Source organism: Pagrus pagrus, assembly GCF_965226575.1.
Source record: "Pagrus pagrus genome assembly, chromosome: 17".
Lineage (NCBI taxonomy): Eukaryota > Metazoa > Chordata > Actinopteri > Spariformes > Sparidae > Pagrus > Pagrus pagrus.
Genome location: NC_140201.1, coordinates 2,843,376 through 2,863,763, shown reverse-complemented (window position 1 = coordinate 2,863,763; position 20,388 = coordinate 2,843,376). Strand labels below are relative to the sequence as shown.

Here is a 20,388-nt window from a genome sequence, read left to right as displayed (position 1 = left end):
TGAAGCTAACACATAAATGTGGAGTAAAAAGAACAATATCTGCCTCTGAGATGTAATTAACTAGAAGTATAGAGTTAAATGAAGTACAAGTACCTTGAATGTGTACTTTAAGGGTACCTCCATTAATTTTACACATTAAAGTGTGTTTATAGGGCTGCACATGTTAAAACAAGTAGTATAAAGTCCTGTGTGGCTCCAGAGGAAGCTGGAGCCCCCAGTGATGTCACTCAGTTGCATCGTGGGTAATGTAGGCACCAGGTTTGTAATAAAAAAAAAGGTGATATCCATTTTAATTTCATGTATTTATTCATTCAGTTGTTACATTGTTCACATCCTTTGTATCAGTGTGACAAACACTTGTAACCCAGTGTTGGACGTACAGCGGTAAAGTGCAGTGTAACTACGTAAAGCTTTATAGTGCCTACTGGGGAATACTTCACAATAAAAGTCTCGATTCATATATTTTATTATTATTTTAGTACATTCTGTCCAGAGCTTTTATTGTGAAGGGGCCCTGAAGTAACAGTTAGTGCAGCTGAGTGAGAGAAGGTGCATCATTAATACAACGTTACAACACACACACGAAACACGCCGGGCCGACCGATCCTCTGCTGGTACCAACGCTTCCTGTCGTTCACGTACTCGAACGTTGTCACAGTTTGATGAAGAGCAAATCAAAGAAACAGTGAAACGTTTGCATCAAACTCTCTCGTTCCACCTCTGGAGTAACAAAATGAAAAATAAATGAAAAACAGACGTGTGTTTACCCCGAAGCTGAAATGATTTCCTGTGAGAAACATGAAATCATCTGAAACGTGAGGACTGATTGTAAAGTTTTCAAGATGTAAGATATTAGAAACAGAGTTAATGGTAAAAAGAAAAACACAGTCAGTAGTTTGATTGTTTTTGCTCTAATAAAGACACAAAACTACCTCATCCAACGTATATTTTCAAAATAAAACTCTCTGTGGATCAGTCGGCCCGGTCTGCAGACACAAGGTGATGATCTAAAGGGCCGGGTGCTCCTCATTGGTTCCCGATGGAGCCGTTTTATTTGTTCTCGTTACGCTCGCGCGTTGATGATGTCGACGAATTCGGGTTTCAGTGAGGCTCCGCCCACCAGGAAGCCGTCCACGTCGTCCTGAGACGCCAGCTCTCTGCAGTTCACTCCCGTCACTGAGCCTGGAGGACGGAGAGAGAGAGGGGAGAAAGTGATGATGTGGGGAAATCAGAGCGAACAAAACAACAGAAAAGTCCCCAACAAGGTGACAGGAGACATTTATCTGCTCTGTAACGGTGAGCGTGGACCTCTTTCGCTCCAGGCTGTGAAAAAAACATTCAATTCATATTTGATTTATAGTTGAAAGCATCGTACAGAAGTAACTCCTGACAAACATCCATCAAGATAAGTCAGCAACACAGGAGGATACACCGGCACACGGAGGCTTTAAAGTTAAAACTGCCGCGACTCAAAGGTCGTCACTGACCTCCGTAGATGATTCTCAGAGAGTCGGCCACGTCGTCCGACACGTTGGCTCTGATCCACGCCCTCAGCTTCTCGTGGACCTCCTGAGCCTGGACACACAAATAAAAGTGTTAACTTCCTGTATGACCAAAACTAAAGGTGTTGCAATGTTGTGATAACCGTGATATTAAAAAAAACACATTCGATAACACTGTCTGAGAACTGAATACTGAAAATATATGTCAAGAAAAATGTCCCTGTTGTTTAAATGATCTCCGCCCAGGCTGTCTGCAGGTATCAGACACGTATAAGGCTTGTTTTTCTTATTCAAGCATGCAGGTAAGTGTAGATGCAGGTTTTATGTAGGAATATGGTCATTAGAGCGAGTTAATCTACATTTTGCCGACAGATAAATACAAATATCAAGTAAAAAGACAGTCAGTGGTAGGTTTCAAGATATGTACAATCAGAAACTTTGACGCAGAAGAACTTGACAAAAAGAAATCAGAAGAGGAGTAAATGTAATTAGATAAAATGTTTACGACATTTAAAACCTCACTAATTAAAATATTATTTTATTTAAAGGCATTTAAAGAACTTGCAGACGCCCTGAAGGAGCACAATAACCAGTGTCACCAGCTGAATGTGCAGCCTCGGGCGAGTTCATACTGGACGAACTGGATCTGCAGGAGTCCAAGTTTACTGGTAACATGACGGCAGAAACGCTGAACACACCCACTGTGACAGTAAACACACCGGGCTGTTACTATAAACACAGCGTGAGTCATCGTCCTCTGATTTACACAGTGAGTCAGCGGTACCTGTTCAGGCGAGGCCGTCTTGCCGGTGCCGATGGCCCAGACGGGTTCGTACGCCAGCACCACCTTCGCCCAGTCCTTCACGTTGTCTGGAACACAACAACATCCCTCCGTCAGACAACGAAAATGTACAAACCAGTAACTCATTCTGAGGTAAAATACACAAAAACACTGAGAAACTCGAACTAATCGGGTTAAGAATGCTTAAAGGAGACTTATTGTGTTTTTTCATTTCCTTTCCTTCCGTGTTATAAATGTTCTTGCTCATGTTAAAGATCTTGAAAGTTAAAAAAGTCGAAGAAACTCCTCTCTCCCACAGAAAACACTGCTCCTGAACGCCTCGTCAGTAGCCCCGCCTTTAAAACTGTGACGTTGTGACATCACATCGCGTCTGGTTCGTCAGATAAGACTTGATTCAACACAGCTGCTCTGTTGTTGTCGGCGTCGCTGGCTCAGGCGTGTGTGAGCTGACCAAGCAGAGGACACCAGGTGTTCAGGAGGGAGGGGCCTTAAAGATTTTTTATTTTTGAGCATTAAAGCACGTAAACCTGTTCTGGTAGCAACAAAATAAAACAATACGCCTGATAATGAGCAGAACATGTCTCCTCTAAAGGCAGAGCAGAGATTCAGAGAACATCCTGCTTCAACAGACGAACGGGACGACGGCGTCTGAAGAAAAGCCTCCATCAGCAGAGTCCACTGACCTATTTACATTTTAAATCAGCGTGTAGCCTCGTTTGAGTACAGAAGTGGGCTGACCAGGGAGAAGACCATCAACAACATCCTGTGACTGCAGACTGGTGGTTGTTCTGCTGGCTGATCGTCGTCCTTTGGGCAATTAAAATGTTTACTCTCATCTTATTTCACCTCGAGCTGCTTTATTTATTCCTAAGCTTTTACTGTTTTATCTGCCTTTTTATTATTTTGACTTTTTAAAAAATGTTTGTACTTAAAGCTTCCTGTTTGTGTTTCTCGCTGTTTCTTTCCACGCTACGCACTCGGTTATATTGTAACTGAGGAGTCCGCCTCAACACGTTTCTGTTAAAAATATACAGTATTTTAGGAAAAAAGACTGTTGAGGTAAGTTTCAATCAAAGAAAGGAGAAAAATATTCATGTGTTTTGGTGTGAAACCGACTGAAAGTGCTGTAACGTGTCTAAAATAAAAGATAATGAAAATAAACAGAGTTATTAAAAAAGATGGTAAAAATGTGTATTTCCTGTGTTTACCTGCGATGACCTGCGTCTGAGCGTAGACGACTTCTTCTGTGGTGCCGCCCTCGCGCTCCTCCAGCTTCTCCCCGATGCAGGCGATCACACCCAGATCGCTCTCCAGAGCATGAGCCACCTGAGACCAACAGAACCAGAACTTTACCTGACGCGTGTCCACAACATGTTAACAGGTACAACAACTCTGCTGTTGTGTCTGGAAAGGGTTCGACTTTTTAGCTGCTGCTGTACGAACACATCCAAATCCGTTTCCTGGTTCCAGCTTCTTAGATCTGAAGGTTTTTCTTGTGTCTCACCTTCTGTCCAATCAGCTCGTCGCTCTCCCCGAAGACGTGACGGCGCTCGGAGTGTCCCAGGATCACCCAGTCCACCCCGCAGTCCTTTATCATGGCCGGACTGGAGGGACAGGAAACAACGTTAGAGAGCTGAGGCAGAGGATTAAATTATTTTAACATTCATCAGCCTCCGGTCTGTTTTTAAACAATTCATGAGGGCATTCGCTCAGCTGATACCTGATCTCCCCTGTAAACGCTCCCTTGGCCACCTTGTAGCAGTTCTGGGCTGCGACGCCGATCTTGGGGTCCAGACTGGAGCGAGCGAAGTCCAGGTAGATGGAGGGAGCGCCACACACCACCTCTGAAACACACAGGCTAGACTTTCAGTTTATATTCATCTACTTCTGTTTGCACTTGTGTGGTTTCCCTCCACTGCTCCCATCATCACCATCGACCCACACATCGACTCTTCTCTTGCTTTACGTCCTTAGGTTCAACATTTATTTACATGTAATCCATCTTAACTCTTCACTTCTGTCCTGAGAAATAAAACACTATCTGAAGTTTGCAGGACGCTGTCAGGAGGAGAAAGTGAAGTTGTGCCTAAATGTGCCTTTCAGCCCTCGACTCGACTGAAATGGTTAATTTAATTAAATTTAATTGGGTTACATTTATCTTTAGTTCCTTCACTAATAGAGTGGCTGCGCAGCCGTCGTCACGTTGAAGCACTAAAACAGCATGTTTAGGTTCATTTGTTCGTTTTGAACACGCTGCACGTCGTCTTGTATCAGAGCTCCAGACGAACCTTCATGCTGTAACTTTCATTAAGGTTTAATGTTATTTCTAACACATCATGTAAATGATTGTAAACGGGAGGAAAGGTGCAGATAAATGTTGCTGTGTTAATCCGTCTTACTGAGGCTCTGGCTGCATGTGTAGTACTACTGCAGTATTTGTGTATTTTCTTTATATTTTGTTTGTTAAAAATATTTTTTAAATCTTTTAATTATCCGCTTGTTTGATGTTTCATTGACTAAAGAATTTGTTGTTCAATTAGTTTTTCAGTTGTGGAAATACGACCTCACAACTGTACTTAAGTACTTGAGTAAATGTACTTAGTTACATTCCACCACTGATCAGCTAAAAGTAGAAATACTCCTTTTGCAGAAATACTGACATATTATTTATTATTTACACACGAGTTGCAGCTGTTACGAAGACAGTCGCAGCCCGGAGCCTTGTTATGAACCTGATTACTGAATCTTTACTAATTGATTGATGGGTGAAGTCATTGATCGAGCAAACACACGAACACTCTCCGGCTGCAGCTTCTCAGATGAGACGATTAACTTATTTTATACGAGTAATCGATTATCTTTCTGTTTTGAGACGTCTCTCAGATGTTGTGACAGGATGTTGATTTCGTAGACGTTAGAATTAATTGTTTACTAAAAATATAAATGACAGATTAATCGATATCAGCTGCCACCGGTGGAATGTAACTAATACCTCAAAACTGTGTTTAAGTACTTGAGTAAATGTACTTTCTTTACATTCCACCACTGATCAGCTAAAAGTATCAGAGTAGAAGTACTCTTTTTGCAGAAATACTGATATATCATATATCAGATTACATTTCCTCATTAGAGCCAGCAGTAAACTCTAAAGTAACTAAAACTGGATCCACCTGTATCAGCTGCAACATTAAAGTAATCGGATACTAATGATTCTGCTGAGTGAGTACTTTTACTTTTTATAAGTATATTTTGATGTTAATACTCTTGTACTTTTACTCCTGCAGGACAGAGTACAAGTACTCTTTAAATTACACAGTACTTGAGTAAAAGTACTCAGTTACTCTGCAGCTCTGAGCAGAGGACAGTGACGTCAGAGGCCTGTCTGCAGCTCATCCTCGTCACATGACTCCAGGTCATTATGTGATCAGAGCAGCAGCAGTGTTTCCTCCCTGAGTCTGATTACTGATCGATTATTTGATTGATCGGTGGATCGGAACCACACACACACTGTGATGATGATGGTGATGATGATGATGGTGATGATGATGATGGGTTACCGGTCTGGTCGTGCAGGCTGGCGGTGTTCAGGGTGCTGATGAGCTCCTCCAGACTCTCCTTGTTCCCGTTCATCTTCCAGTTTCCTCCCACGAAGAACCTCCGGAGCGCCATGGCCGCTGAGGGTGTCTGGTAGCCGGTGAGGAGGGCCGCTGACGGGGGCTGGTAGCCGGTGAGGGGCCGGTGAGGAGCAGGCGGAGGTCCGGAGGGTCGGTCTGCTGCAGGGGAGGACGGGTCCGGCTGTGCGTGCTTCAGGTGCTGTCGGAAATATCAGCACCAACACTGGCGAACACTTCTTCTTCTTCTTTGGGTTTATACAGAAATTTAAACATTTTTTGGGTCATTACCGCCACCTGCTGGTGACATATTGTCCTCCTCCTCTGTACTGATGTCGTTTCCTTTTCTGTTTTATGCTTCATCACCATGTTTCTGAGGGAAAAAAAACACTTTTGCCTGCTTACTGTGTTCACATGACGTAGTTACTCCACTGCTCTTCCCCCATTTTGTGACATTTTACAGACAAAACAACTAATCGAGTAATTAATAGATTAATTCTGAGTGCTGTATCGGAGAAACTGGACAGTTTGTGTGCAGGAGTGTCCTCACAGAGTCGTTAAGGACACGTGTGGGTCGTTTACTTAACCGGCCTTCACGTGCTAATATAAAAATATGAGTACTTTTACTTTTATAACTTAAAGTATATTTTGATGCCAATACTTAAGTACTTTTACTTAAGTAGGACAGAGTACAAGTACTCTTTAATACATTTTTTAATAGTTACTTTCAAAATACAATATATCACATATGACTAGTTACCTTTATTTTATAGCAGGACTGTAGATATCATGGGGGGCACTGAGGTCATGTCCTCGCTATGTTTTTCTGGGTCTTTGATATCTTAATGTATATGTTTGGTAAAAGTTATATAATGTTATATCTGTCATATCATTAAAATGAACAATTATATATGATAAAATATGCACATTTATAGTTGATTAAACTTCAGTTAATAGTTGTGGCAACAGTACTGATGCTTCATGCCACGTATCATCGTACTTATTCACTTACAATAATCCTTAAAGGAATATAAACATTTACTATTTTTTTATTTACTATGATTTCACAAAAATATCACGTACTGTGAGAAAAAACACTTCATTTCCCGTAGGCTACCATGGTAAACCTTGAAACCAGTGTATACCGCTGCGAAAAGTTTGAGCAGACACCAAAAATAAAACAACTAAAAGAGTTTTTATATTTAATTCATTCAGTTAAATGTTTTATAATTCTGCCTGTAAAATGTTGCAACATAAAATCTCTCTTCAGGAATAAATGAGTGAGAAACACACTTGATTAATGTATATATATATTATATATCTAGGTAAAAAAACTGAAATCAGCCAAGAAATATAAATAAATAATAATAAATAATAAAATATCCACCAATTGCAAGACTTAAAAAACCCTCCACATCCGAGGATGATGGGAAACTTTCTGCATCCATGCTGCAGATGAATCTTAAGGATAAACCATGTTAGTTTCCATCCTAAGATTAAAGAAAGTTAATTAAAAAGCCTCAGTGTTACACCAACATGTGTCCGTCCGCCCTGCTGATGTGTGGTGAAGTTTCCCATTTGTCCTCCAGAGAGCTCAAGAGCTGCAACTGCAACATGTAAAAGTAAATTTCTTTATTCACGATCGTCTGTGAGGCATTAAGACACACAAACACAGAGACCGTGACGTTGTGTTAATGCAGAATTCTATGTTTATTAGAAAGATTTTCAACAAACATTTCGTCTTTTTACAGAGGAACTGCACGAGTGTAAAAGTACTACAAAATGCAGCTGAATCCAGGGGGAGTAAAATAAAGTTTACAGGTCTTTACAGAGCGTCTTCACAGGTCACACCGCCCAACAGCCGGCAGCCAGTCCTCACGGCAGCCTGGCTCCACCTTCCAACCCTCCATCCTTCTTCAGATTTTCACGGTGAGACGGGGGAAAAAACAGCAGCCGCCATCTTGGATCAACACAGAGTCTGCTGGTTGTTAGCAGAGGACCCAAGATGGCGGCTCTACCACACACACACACGCGCACACACGTACTCTGGATACGTGCAGCCCCGAAAACAAAAAGAAAAAGAAAAGAAAAGAAAAATAAAAGACACTGTACATCAACTCTCCGTCCTAACGTGTTAAACTATAAAATACAAATAAATGTACATATCGATCTTTCGTCTAAATAAGTGCAGGGCTCTTCAAATACGATAAAAATAAATCTGTACGCCTACAGTCTTATTTTCAATATTCACGTGTTCTTTCTCTTTTTTTTTTATTGTCAAAAATCTAAAATGAGTTTTAATTGACGTTCTCAGTAAGAGCTTATCTTCATCACTGTGAATAATGTGCTATGTTTTTTACATTTTTTTCAGTGTTTAAATCGTCTCGACAACAACAAAACTGTGGTGAACGTACGGCGGGATGCATCGCGCTCCGGCTACCTGATGCCATTTATACAAGTCGACTCACTCGCAACCTCTCGTCAGTTTTGCATACGTGAATGAGGAGGAAGCAGAGAGGGAGGGAGAAAGAGAGGAAGACCTCTGAACCAAAACGCTCCACCCTCCTCCTTTATTTTCCTCTCCTCCTTATCTTCACCCTCTTCCTCCCCCTCTCCTCCTCCTCCTCCTCCTCCCGGTGTTTCTCCTCCGCCGGGACGCCTCAGTTCCACAGTTTGAGGAAGCTGTCCCAGGATCCTGTGCAGACGCCCATACCGTCCTCAGGGACACCGGTGCAGCTCACCCTGTTGTCGTGGCCGGACAGCACACCTGGAGGAAAGAGGAAGGAAGGAAGGAAGGAAAGAAAGATGAGAACAGGGCATGGTTAACAAAGTAAGAAGAGGAGATGAGAAAAGGGAAGTGAAGAGGAAAGGGCATGCAGAAAAAGGAAAGGAAAGAAAGGAAGATGAGACAGTTTGCAAAAGGAAGGAATGAAAGTAAAGGAAACACAAAAAGAAGCATAAAAAGAAGAAAGGAAAGCAAAGAAAGGAGAAAAAAGGGAATGAAAAGATTGAAAGAGAAGAGGAGGAAAGGAAAGGAAGAAGGATTGAAAGATCAGGGATGAGAGGACAGGAAAGAAAACAAGGTACAAGGAGAGAGCATTGAATTGGAGAGCAAAGGAAAGGAAAGAGGGAAGAGGAGAAAGTTTGCAAAAGAAAAGCAAAGAAAGAAGAAATGGGGGAATGAAAAAAAGATTGAAAGGAAAGGAAAGGAAAGGAAAGGAAAGGGTTAAGGTTACCAGAAAAGCTGAATGTAAACTGATCTGACAGAACGAACCAGCTGTTGCCTGTTCGTCGTCTCTTTTAAACTTTCATCACAACATGCGATGAAAACGTAACTTATTAAGTGTTTCATGACGCAGATTTAAATGTTCTGCACCCTCAGCTCAGCCTCCAGGATGTTACGTGAGCAGTTAATGTTTCTGTAAACCACAGACACGCCGAGGTCGACGTTCGTATCAGACGTTCACAGTGAATCCTCCTCCCCACTCACCGACTTTCTCTCCCTTCAGTGAGTCCCAGATGTGGCAGTTGAAGTCGTCGTAGCCAGCGAAGATAAGGCGACCTGAGTTGGACAGAGCCAGAGACGTGACGCCGGCGTTCAGGCTGCTGTCCTGGTAGTTGACCACCTCCTGGTCGGAGCGCAGGTCGTACATCTTGCAGCTGCAGTCGTCGGAGCCTGTGACGATGGCGTTTCCGCTGGGGAAGTACTGAGGCGGGCAGAAGAAGGAGAAACAGAAATGTTTTTGTGGAGGAAACATCCATCAGAGAAATGGAAACTCATAGAAACAGGTGTAACATTCCAGGTGTGTGTGTGTGTGTGTGTGTGTGCGGCTCCTCACAGAGATGGCGTTGATGTCGCTGGTGTGTCCGGAGAAGGTCTGCTTGCAGGCGCCTTCCCTCAGGTCCCACAGCTTGGCCAGAGAGTCGCAGGCTCCAGAGATGAAGGTGTTCATGTCGGCGGAGAGAGCCAGCGACATGCAGTCTCCAATGTGGTTGGTGAAGATGATCTTCTGCTTGCCGGTCTCCAGGTCCCACAGACAGCTGAGAGGAGAGAGGAGAGAGGCACGAGTCCGTTTGGGTCGGGTCGCTTACATTTGTCAGAAATGATTCATAAATGTCATTTGTGGACGAATCACGGCGCAGAGCTGCCATAATTAGCTGAATAATCGATAAGGAATATTAGATGCCAACTTCTTTGATAATCATTTTATCTTTTCAATCATTCTTCAAGCAGAAATGTGAATCTTAAACGTGAGGATTTGCTGCTTGTCTTTGTCGTTTATGTCGGTAAATGAAGAGTTTTGGACTGTTGGTTGGAGAAAAGAAGAAATGTGAAGACGTCACTTCGGCCTCTGGGAAACTGTGATGAGCATTATTTATTTTACATTTTATAGACTTAATGATTGGTCAGTTTATAGTAAAATAAAAGATAATCATTAGTTACAGCCCTGTCATGGCCTATATAATATAAAAAAGTACATTTAAGACATGAGAACGGACTGAAAGTGAAAAAACTCACATCACCTGGTTGAGTTTGAGCTTTATGCATCTTAAAAGTTCACTAAAAACATTTAAAATTCAACTTTCAATGAACAAAACACTGAGAGAAAACTGATTTTTATCATCTAACAACTTTTAAGACAACAATTAGATTATCGACCAAAATGTTATAGTTGTTATAGTGATTATAAATGTTTTAGCTCGAACAACTTAAATTTAATGGTCTCCTCTACTTAGTAACTCAGAGCTAATCGGTTAAAATAAAGTAAATCTTTTGAAATGATAATAATAATATTGTCTCTTTTTAGTATTTTAGTTGCGTTGTCTGAAAAATATGAAATAGATTTATTTCTGTAGGTTTCTGATTTATCCTCAAAGCAGAGCACAGAGCAGCTGATTTACAGAGCAGATGTGTTGCTGCAACAGGCAAAAAAATGTGTTAAGTTAATTTAAAATGTGTTTAATTTGGGCTGAAGTGTTGGAAAAATGCATCCTCCTCCTCTTAAAACACATTTTTCAGTTGTTTCCAGCAGCATCGAACGGACGATATTAAACTCACCAGGTGGTGTCGCCAGAGGCTGTCAGGATCTCAGTGTCGCTAAGGAAACGGCAGCAGGACAGGTAACCTGAGAGGAAAACGAGTCAACACATCAGTTCTGTGTGAGTCTGTGTGAGTTCACTCAGGGAGACGAGACGGCGTCCTCCTCACCTGTGTGTGCGTCCAGCTCCCTGAGGGTCTTGGGGCTGGCGGCCTTGATGTTGTACACCGTGCACATGTTGTCCAGACCGCCGCTGGCCACCAGGTTACCAGAGGGGGCGAAGGCGACGCTCATCACCCAGGCCGACTTTAGCGGGACAGCAACCAACTGGGAGGGAGAAAGCCAAAATGTAAACTCTGTCACCATGATTTCACTCCTGACACGATGGAAACAGAAGTTAAACCATCACTTAACACTTAACTCACCACTGAAATCCAGACTCATCTAATTATTTGAGGATTAGAAGCTCCTGCAGGAAGGTTAAACTACACCAACCAATCACAGTTCACCTCCTTTAACTTAAATAAACATGATAAAAGACTTAACTGAGCAAAATTGGTTAAAAAAGGTCAAATTTCTTGCATATTATCGTGTTTCTTAGCTGCATCACGCTCAGAGTAAACTAGCCTCTCCAGTATCCAACAGACGATAAATAAAATATGAATTATTGCATCACACTACAAACACTTCAAGTATGAAAATAATATTTTAACAGCTGATCACTGATGATAACGGGCTCCATGAAGGCACAACGATCATAAGTGCCCCGAAAACATTCAACACTTTGGCTGACGTGCTTCTGACGGTACTTTAACTGAAGTTATTTGAAATTAAATAACTGAACAAATCTGCAATCATGGTGGACTGAGTAAAACTCTTTAATGCTCATTTTAAAAAAGCATAGCACAGTTTGTCTGGACCGGTTCAGTGAGGAACGGGCCAGAATAAGATCCGGCTGTAGTCACACAGCTGGTGAAAGCGAGGCCTGTGTTCTGGATTCCAGATCTGGACCAAACAAACCCACAATATAACAAAAAACACGTCTCTGCATCAACCTGAAGCTCCTTCATGAGACCTTTATAACACAGACTCGATGTCAGGTTGTGATGAGCTCACCTTGTTTCCTGTGAAACAGTCCCAGACGAGGAGCTTCCCGTCCTGTGATGCGCTGACCATTGACCTGTGAGAGAGACGAGCGTGTGAACAAGACTCACATCATTATACTGAAAAACACTGAAGACAAACTGTTGATATTAACACACAACACTGAGAACTGCGTCAGCATTAATGATTCAGTCAGTGCAGCTCATCATCGTCACACTGCTCATCATCCATTGATGAAGTCTCAACAATAATCAATATGTTGTCTTCGTGCCTTTATGTTCTGTTCTAGCGACTGGTTATAATAAATATATTCGTTTTGGAGGCACGTGACGGAGAGACTGCAGGATGGATCGCGATGATGTCTCTATGTGATCGGACCCGAGCAGAGCCCTTAATGATACCTGTATAAAAACAGCAGCCTGTTCCTCGTAGTCACTTCAAGAAACAAAGCGTGAGACTGGCTGCTAAAGTTTAAGCTTCATTTTGATGAAATGTCAGATTTATAAGCTGCAAAGATGTTTGTTTTCTTTAGACAAAAATAATCTGATAAGCCAAGAAGGATGACCTCGGCCAGGGGTGTCTTCCTTGGAGAGACCAAAACTAAAACTTAACGGTGGACCACGGACCAAAAACAAGCACCTATTAGATCCTTTATTGACTGACTCTCTGTCATAAAATATAATTAATAGTGATGGATCCTGGTGTTTAAAGAGCATTCTGATCTCACACAGCATTACCTGATTGTTATTATAATACAATATTGTTTTTATTTTAAACTGAACCTTTCTAAAGGCTTTAGCTACAGCTTGACCTTCCCACAACCACAATGCCAAAGTTAATTTGTTACGTTAATGGTAAATATCTGCGAGCTAACAGATAAGCTGACCTTTATTTATTTATTTATTTATTTATTTATTTATTTCGGCATGTTATTAGACAGTCATCATCACACATCATCTTAGTTAAAAATCAGGTAGTACACATGGCCGAAAGGGAAAGCGGGAGAAGCAGATGCTTATCTAGTCCCGCCCCCGTTGCCCACAGAATACATTATTTCCACAAGTTATATTTCTTTTGTATTTTGACGTACATGTTACAGCAGCATGCAGTGAACAGAGCTGCAGTCCAGCTCTAGACAGTCAACAGAGTCAGTTGAGTTCTTCACAAAAGTGGATATTTGTACTTTTCAGTGTCAGCTATTGTTTGGGTACAGTTGGTACTTGTTTAGTCTTCCCTGTAGTCTCAACATAGCGTTTGCTGATTCCTGCCTCTGACCTTTACCAGACTCTCTTGTTGGTTCAGTTTATAACGATCAATAATCATATTTACATACTTTTTTTTGAAAACACTCAGATTTGCAGATTTTTTGAGTTCCTCATCAAGATTATTCCATTGTCTGACACCCATGACCGACATGGTAAAAGACTTTAATGTAGTTCGTACCTTTCTCTTTCTGAAAACAAAGTTCCCTCTCAGATTGTGTCCCTCCTGTCTATGTAGGAATAGTGTTTGTAAGTTGTGAGGGAGGCTTTTGTTGGCAGCCTTGTACATCATTTGTACTGTGCGGTAGTTTATTAAATCAGGTAATTTGAGTAATTTTGATTTGATATATAATTCACCTTAACTGTGAATCTGTGAATCCAAACATGGGACTGACGTCTACTGATGCACTGAGGCTACAGACTGTTTGACGGGCCACAGCAGGAAAATCTGCTGCAGTCGGACACTCGTCTACTAAAATGTGAATAAAATCGTCTTTTAGCTCCCGCCTCCACCTGGTCGTCCTCACCTGGAGTCAGCTGACCAGTGCATGGCATAGATTTTAGCCAGGTGACCCTTCAGTGTCTTCCTGAGCTTCAGCTGGACCCGGCCCACTGAGGCCACGCCCCCTGCTGCTGCAGACATGCTGCTGTCATTCACAGCCTTGCGGGCCGCCTGGTGGCCACACGGGGGAATGACGCGATGGAGGGAAGAGAAGAAGAAAAGAGTTGAAGAGGATGATGTCATTCAGGGTCAATTTCAAGTGTTTTTTATCGTATGAACATTTAAAAAACTAAATTAAATTCTTCCTTTTTTCGAGGTGTGAATAAAAATATATATTTAAAAGAAATAATAACAACTACAATCGATTTGTTGGAGCTTTTCTAAATAATGTAAAAGGCAGGAGGATAAGGATAGCAGCAGGGCTAGTACGAGCAATATCAGCTGATCAATCAAAACTTTATTTATATAGCACCGTTCAAACATATAAAACTATATATTATCCGATCGATGGACAATAACACGGTCTACCGCGGTTTGAATGAGTCCTGTGTGTTTCTCCTGCAGGCGGTGCTGCTCACCTCAATCTGTGCACGGAGGCCATCGCACTCCTTTTTCAGTGCATCCATTTCAGCTTTCTCAGCTGCCATGGCGACGGTTGCTCGGGGATGTTACTGACGGGAAACGAAACTCTGAAACGAGAAAAAAGAGAGAGAGAGAGAGAGGAAACAATCAGTTCGCTGTTGATCTTTGGGAACAAAGCCTGGATGAATAATTCAAACCCGGGATGGTTCAGAGTTATTTACACGATGAGAACATCTGTCTTCTTACATCGTGTCAATTATTTAAAGTTTCAACAAGTCAGAACATCTCCTGCAGGAATGTTACTGCCTTCAGTGTCTCCACACGACTGCTGTCAGGATCCTCCTGCTGCCGGCCTTCAGTACCGTCCAGGTACGCACGGGTCCAGTGACCAGGCTGCTCATCACTCAGTGACCCTGATACGTTGATCTGGATCAACTTGGGTTGCTGTTACACCATCGAGTCTAGAGCGAAGATTAGACGCATACCTGACAGGTTTAATCCCCGGTCAAACACCGGTTCAGATATGATGTTCAGGGTGTGAAGAGACGGGAGAGGTGAGGAGGACGAAGGAAAGAGAAGAGAAAAGAAAAGGAAGGAGTAGGAATGTGTGAGACAGAAGAAAAGATCAACTTAATATGGACAGAAAGAAGGAAAGGAGGGACAGAGGTATGAAGGTATGAAGGTCCATGGTTGATGTTTAAGTCTCATCACCAACTCATCAAATACTGACGCTGTGGGATGACGACCGCCCCGACCTATGACCCCAAAGAGTCGGGATTGAGACCCAGAACTCTCCTTCCTCACAAAGTGAGCAAATATACCTGGAGCCTGAACTATATCTGTATATTTCTGAGTTTTAATGTTAAATATCCAATAACAGTTCCCCAGAAAATGTCTTCCTGTTTAAGTTTCATCAACTGACTCAATTTAAGTTCTTTAATTCGAGCTGTTGCATCAGAATTTTACTTTATTTAGCCGTCAACAGGTACGGTGCATTCGTTTCTCACTTTGAGAGGAACAGCAGCTCTCTGAAGCATTTTTTCAGATGAAATCCAACATTTATGATCAGTCTTTGGATACTTACTCATTAACTACCATCAGCTTTGTGAGGTCACCTCTTTGAGTTAGCTCGTTAGCATGAACTCAAAACACACAGACCCAATAAAATAATCTTTATGTTTTCAGTCACAAGGAGAGAGTGACGGGTGTTTAACATGGGATCTAAAACCTTTTGCTCCCTCGTTGTCTTTTCTGACTGACTCGTAGCTGAAACGTTATTTAAGTAGTGAACTTAATGTTTCCTCTGATGGACTGTGACTCTGACTGTTGACTTGACTCGTACTTCGACATTAATGTTGATGTCCTGAAAGCCCTGCGTGCAGTAGCTCACTGTACATGGCTAATACTCTGTAATAGGATGCTGACGTCTGACTAATTGAACACCAACTTCCTCCGAGCATGATTCTGCTAATTGACAAGAAAACTCTTCTCTCATCTTGTTTTTAAAACCTGCTCCTCAGAGTCTTAGAAAGTATTTTCACCTGGTATTTAGACACATAAAGACACTGAAAGGTTGTTAATGAGACAAAATGAACGAAGAAAGAACTTCAACCTCTTTTTATTTAAATGCTCTATGCAACAGTTTCAACACGTTATCTGATCATCGTGTTTAGTCGTCTTCTTCGTCCTCTATTGTTTTATTGTTTTATTTATTTCTATTTGTGCATTTTTTACAATTATTCACTTATCTTTTTCTTCCCTCTCTTCTCTTTTTTTTGTCTGTAATCACTTTTATTCCCTTTACTTGTAATGATTAATATCGACTTCTTGTGTTTTCTACATTTTCTGTTCTGCCTTCTCGTTTTAACTTCACCTCAGACGAGACTTATTCTGTGATATTGTCGTCCTGAGTTTCCTGCTTTTGCTTTACTGCCAACGCACTTTGTAAACTCTGTTTTTAAAGGTGCTCTATAAATAAAGTTGTATTTATCATTTATTTAGTGATCTAGCAGTTTGCAGTAGTACATTTGTGGTGCTACGCTGCAGTTTGTGAGTGGAGTTGATGAGTTTGTAGATGATTGCTGTATAATGCAAATTGCAAATACGTTTTTAAGTGTTCAGCGGATGAAATAAGCCAGTTTAAGATTCAAAATTTTGAACAGAAAAAAGCATCTGCACATTCAGTTTCTGCAAAAAAATCTGTTTTATGCACTTTGAGTCTAAAACTGCCTGTCCTCTGCAAATTGTGATGAGAATTTTTCCATTCATTTCAGTTTTTTCGGAGCCTTTACCTTCAATCGTTTAAAGGAAAAATGACTCAAAAGAGTAATCGAGTATTTAGTCCATGTCCCTGCATGTATGTCAAAGGTCGGCAGATCCGTCAGCGGTGGAGGTGAAGGCCTACGTGCTGTGCAGGTATAGCAGCTTGAACCTGTGACAGGATGCAGGACGGAGGCTGGAGGGAGGAGGGTGGAGGATATGGGAGGAGCAGCAGCAGCAGCGGCGGCGGTTGCTACAGGGCTTTTAAATCCCGGGCAGGAGATCTTAAGGGAAGCTTTACCGGTCAAATCTCCTGTCATCCGATTACTGACTGCTCTTTACCTCGGGATCAGAGAGAGGAAGGAGGGAGGGCGATGTGCACGGTGGGAGATGTGGAGGGTTTGTTTCAGTCAAACATCAGCAGCTCCTCCTCGACTGTCCTGTCCTGACACATAAATGCAGCTGCTCTCAAACAAGTCGAAAGAGGTGTTCGAATAAGTTAGAAACAAAGCCTCGTTTCCAATAGCAGCCGAACCTGCAGCGTAGGTAGGAGTGTGCAGACAAAGAGGGCCAGATGAGGTTTTGGCCTCGTGTGATAGACGAGGCTGCAGCTTACTGCTGCCACACCTGAGGCACCAATCCTCTTTGGCAGCTTCCCTACAATCCAAAGATCACCTTCAAAGGGTTTAAGAAACCGTTACATCGGACGATAAATCGTTCACGAGAGAAATCAATGCTTCAAGATGCTGTTAAAAAACAGCATGGGGTAGCCTTCTGCGTGAGAAATGGCAGCGTTTTCTAAAACAAGAGAGTGAACACTGAAGGAAAGCTCATGCTTCTCCAAAAAAAAAGCACAAGCTTCAGCTGCAGCTACATTTCATGGGCTACAGGTGGCCATGTGTGGAAAATCTCCATTAATAAACACGTTTCCCATCAATCTCCGTGTTGCAAACTGAAGGAAATATCCACTTCCTGTTTCTCAAAAGCTCACAAAAAAAACAAAAATCCTTTCTCCGTACTTCTTGTCTTTAAAATCTCACAAAAGTAAGACGACGCTCCAAACCTTCTCCAGCAGCAGAAGAAGCACCTGAAGCAACTTCAGGAGCAAAAAAGAGGGAAACTCACCTTCTCTTCTCTTCTTCTGCACCGGCTGCAGCTCCTGGTCCTTCTGGCTCTGTGTCTTTAGATTCCCACAATCCCAGGGTGCACCACCTGTGAGCTGGCTCCTCCGACGCTCTCCCCCGGCAGACTGCTAGCAGCTTACTTGTGAAAAACTCTCTCTTTCTCTGTCCCTTCCACCACAGTGAAGAACAGATGAGGATTGGAGGGGATGAAGGAGATAAGGGATGAAGGGATAAAGCTCAAAGATGGAAATAGAGAGGCAAGGAGAGAGAGAGAGAGACGGGGAGAGGGAATATGGCGAGAGGAGGCAGGTAAACCGATTGGAGGGAGAAAATCAGGTTATGAGGTCAAAAGACAAGAGCAGGTGAAGAAATGAAAGAACAAGGACGGGAGGAGAAAGGGAACAGGTGGCGATGAAATGTGAGAATATGACAGAGGAGAGGGAAGATTGTGGAGGTTTTTTTTTACACCTGTTGCACAAAAATAAGCCGCCAAAGGAAGCAAAAAGTAACATCAATCATGCATCATGCAAACAATTAAAGCATATTCTGGTGTTTTATGACTCAGCTGACCAATTGAGTTGCTGATGCATGACAGCAAATTAAAAGCCAAAACAAACGAAAAAGGTGCTGCTGTTTGAGAAGGCAGCTTTTGTTGAGAATAGAGCGATATTTAAATTCCTGGTTTGATTGTCTGGATGTATGACCGTTGCCCTGAGATAATAGAGAGGTGACTTTGTCCTCTGGTGCATGTTTTTTGTCAGGGGTGGGATGCATGGATGGATGGATGGATGGATAGTCTGGGGCGGAGGTTGACAGGGGTGAATTGGTTTGTCAGAGCTAATGAGCTGAGCCCGGTTAATCAGGGTCTAATGGGATATCCGGGAACGTGCAATCTCGTTAGGGAATTAGAGCAGGTCAGGCGAAACATGCGTCACACCTGACACACAGCGGAGGCAGAGAGGAGAAGTGGATCAAGAGTCAAACGCCCAGAGACAGTCACGCCTCTTTTTCAAACTTTAGACCAAACTATCCGTCTTTTGGAAATCTTTTCTTCTCCACATGAAGCGGTCAAATCGAACGAGAGAGAGGTAGAAACGCGGGAGGTCAGATATATTTGGATGCCGACGGTGAGACAGGACAGGAGGGAGGTTTTTGGGGTTGAGCCCTGACAGGAAAGGAGAGCAGTGATTGGTCGTCACTGAGAGATGATCTCGCTTGGTCCGCCCTCTTTGACAACCTGTAATCTGATTTGTGGTTTGAGGAAGAGGTGGGTGATCAGGAGCTCTACATGAGTTATAATCTGGTGTAATGTGATATTAGTTACACCTCCCAAGAGTTGGTTGGGTTTTTGTCTTGCTTCCATCCAGTCGGGACGGCGTGTAAAACATCAGTAATACAGAATGTGATCGTTTGTGGATCCTTTTTGACATAAACTCAGGGTTTATTTAATGTTTCACTTCATAAACTTTATTGATTTTTTATGTATTTTTAAATTTAATGCCAGTAAAATGATTCACACAAGTCGGGACAGGAGCAACAAGTTCATGGGTAACAGGTGATAGTATCATGATCGGGTATGAAAGGAGCATCCTCGAAAGGCTCAGTGGTTCACAAGCAAGGATGGGGCGAGGTTCAATACTTTGTCAAACACGTGATCATATAAAGGATTTTACTACATGAGCCCAGGAACACTTTGTAAAACTATTGTCTGTTTGTTTGCAGATGATTCAGTTCTGTTTATTTACATTTTATACAGCGTCACAACTTCTTCACAGCGGTGAAGTCCGGACAGTCTTTCCTCCAGTGGAAGTTAAGATACTTGTGTGAAAACAGACTCTGGTAAAAGTCAAGGTACTGATTCAACTTCTTTACTCCAGTAAAAGTAATAGAGTACAGGCTCTGAGTATCAGAGTAAAAAGTCTCCCTCTGAAGGACATTTGTGGTAAAAGCTAACTGAAGCTCACGTCATATTAATATAGTTCAAAGACTATTGAAGTTAAAGGTAGAGTCAGAAGGATTTGTCCCAGCTGTTCCTGAACGCACCACAAAGATAGTTGATAGTTGAGTCTCATTCCCAGGACGTCAAATAGCCACATGTTGGGTTGGTAAAGCGTCCCGAGCAGCAACAAAGAGAGAAAATAAGAAACTCTCTGCAGATACGAGACACTAATACGCCTTTTCTCCCCATTCCAGCCTCCCTCTCTGTCTGTTTACGTCTTCTTACGTCTGCTGTGCGTGATGTGCTCTGATAGGTTGAAATCAGTCTTGTGATGTTGTGAAGGCGGCGCCAAATAAAAATAATCCATTATTCCCCTCAAACGCATCAAGAAAAGAAAGAAAGTTCAGATATTTGTGTTCAGATATCGGGAGGGAAAGTCAAAGAAATACTCAAGTAAAGTACAGATACCTGATGTATTGTATTTCTTTTTCGTTGTTTGTACTTTGTTACTTCCCACCTTTTTTTTGCAGCAGACTTCCCAGCATGGCCTTCAGAGAGCTCACTTGATGGAAACTTTGTGGATGTCTTTCACTAATCTGAAGAAAAGTTGTTTCTTCTCACGATATGAAAACGCTGCCATTGATGATGAAGTTTTACATCGA

The 20,388-nt window shown here is 42.2% G+C and overlaps 2 protein-coding genes across 2 annotated transcripts; both read right to left on the bottom strand.

Moving 5' to 3' along the window:
• Window positions 1–283: 283 nt before the first annotated feature.
• tpi1a (triosephosphate isomerase 1a) lies at window positions 284–6,116 on the bottom strand. Its single transcript, XM_084379412.1, has 7 exons — window positions 5,862–6,116; window positions 4,025–4,148; window positions 3,809–3,908; window positions 3,513–3,630; window positions 2,287–2,372; window positions 1,488–1,575; window positions 284–1,182 (listed from the first exon to the last, which is right to left on the bottom strand). Exons 1-7 carry the CDS (start codon window positions 5,971–5,973, stop codon window positions 1,064–1,066), a joined length of 747 nt encoding a protein of 248 aa, XP_084235538.1. The 5' UTR covers window positions 5,974–6,116; the 3' UTR covers window positions 284–1,063.
• A 2,441-nt stretch (window positions 6,117–8,557) lies between these two features.
• On the bottom strand, window positions 8,558–18,103 carry gnb3b (guanine nucleotide binding protein (G protein), beta polypeptide 3b). Its single transcript, XM_084379131.1, has 9 exons — window positions 17,789–18,103; window positions 14,401–14,511; window positions 13,848–13,993; window positions 12,071–12,134; window positions 11,125–11,281; window positions 10,975–11,041; window positions 9,755–9,956; window positions 9,406–9,622; window positions 8,558–8,682 (listed from the first exon to the last, which is right to left on the bottom strand). Exons 2-9 carry the CDS (start codon window positions 14,467–14,469, stop codon window positions 8,576–8,578), a joined length of 1,029 nt encoding a protein of 342 aa, XP_084235257.1. The 5' UTR covers window positions 14,470–14,511; window positions 17,789–18,103; the 3' UTR covers window positions 8,558–8,575.
• Window positions 18,104–20,388: the final 2,285 nt, after the last annotated feature.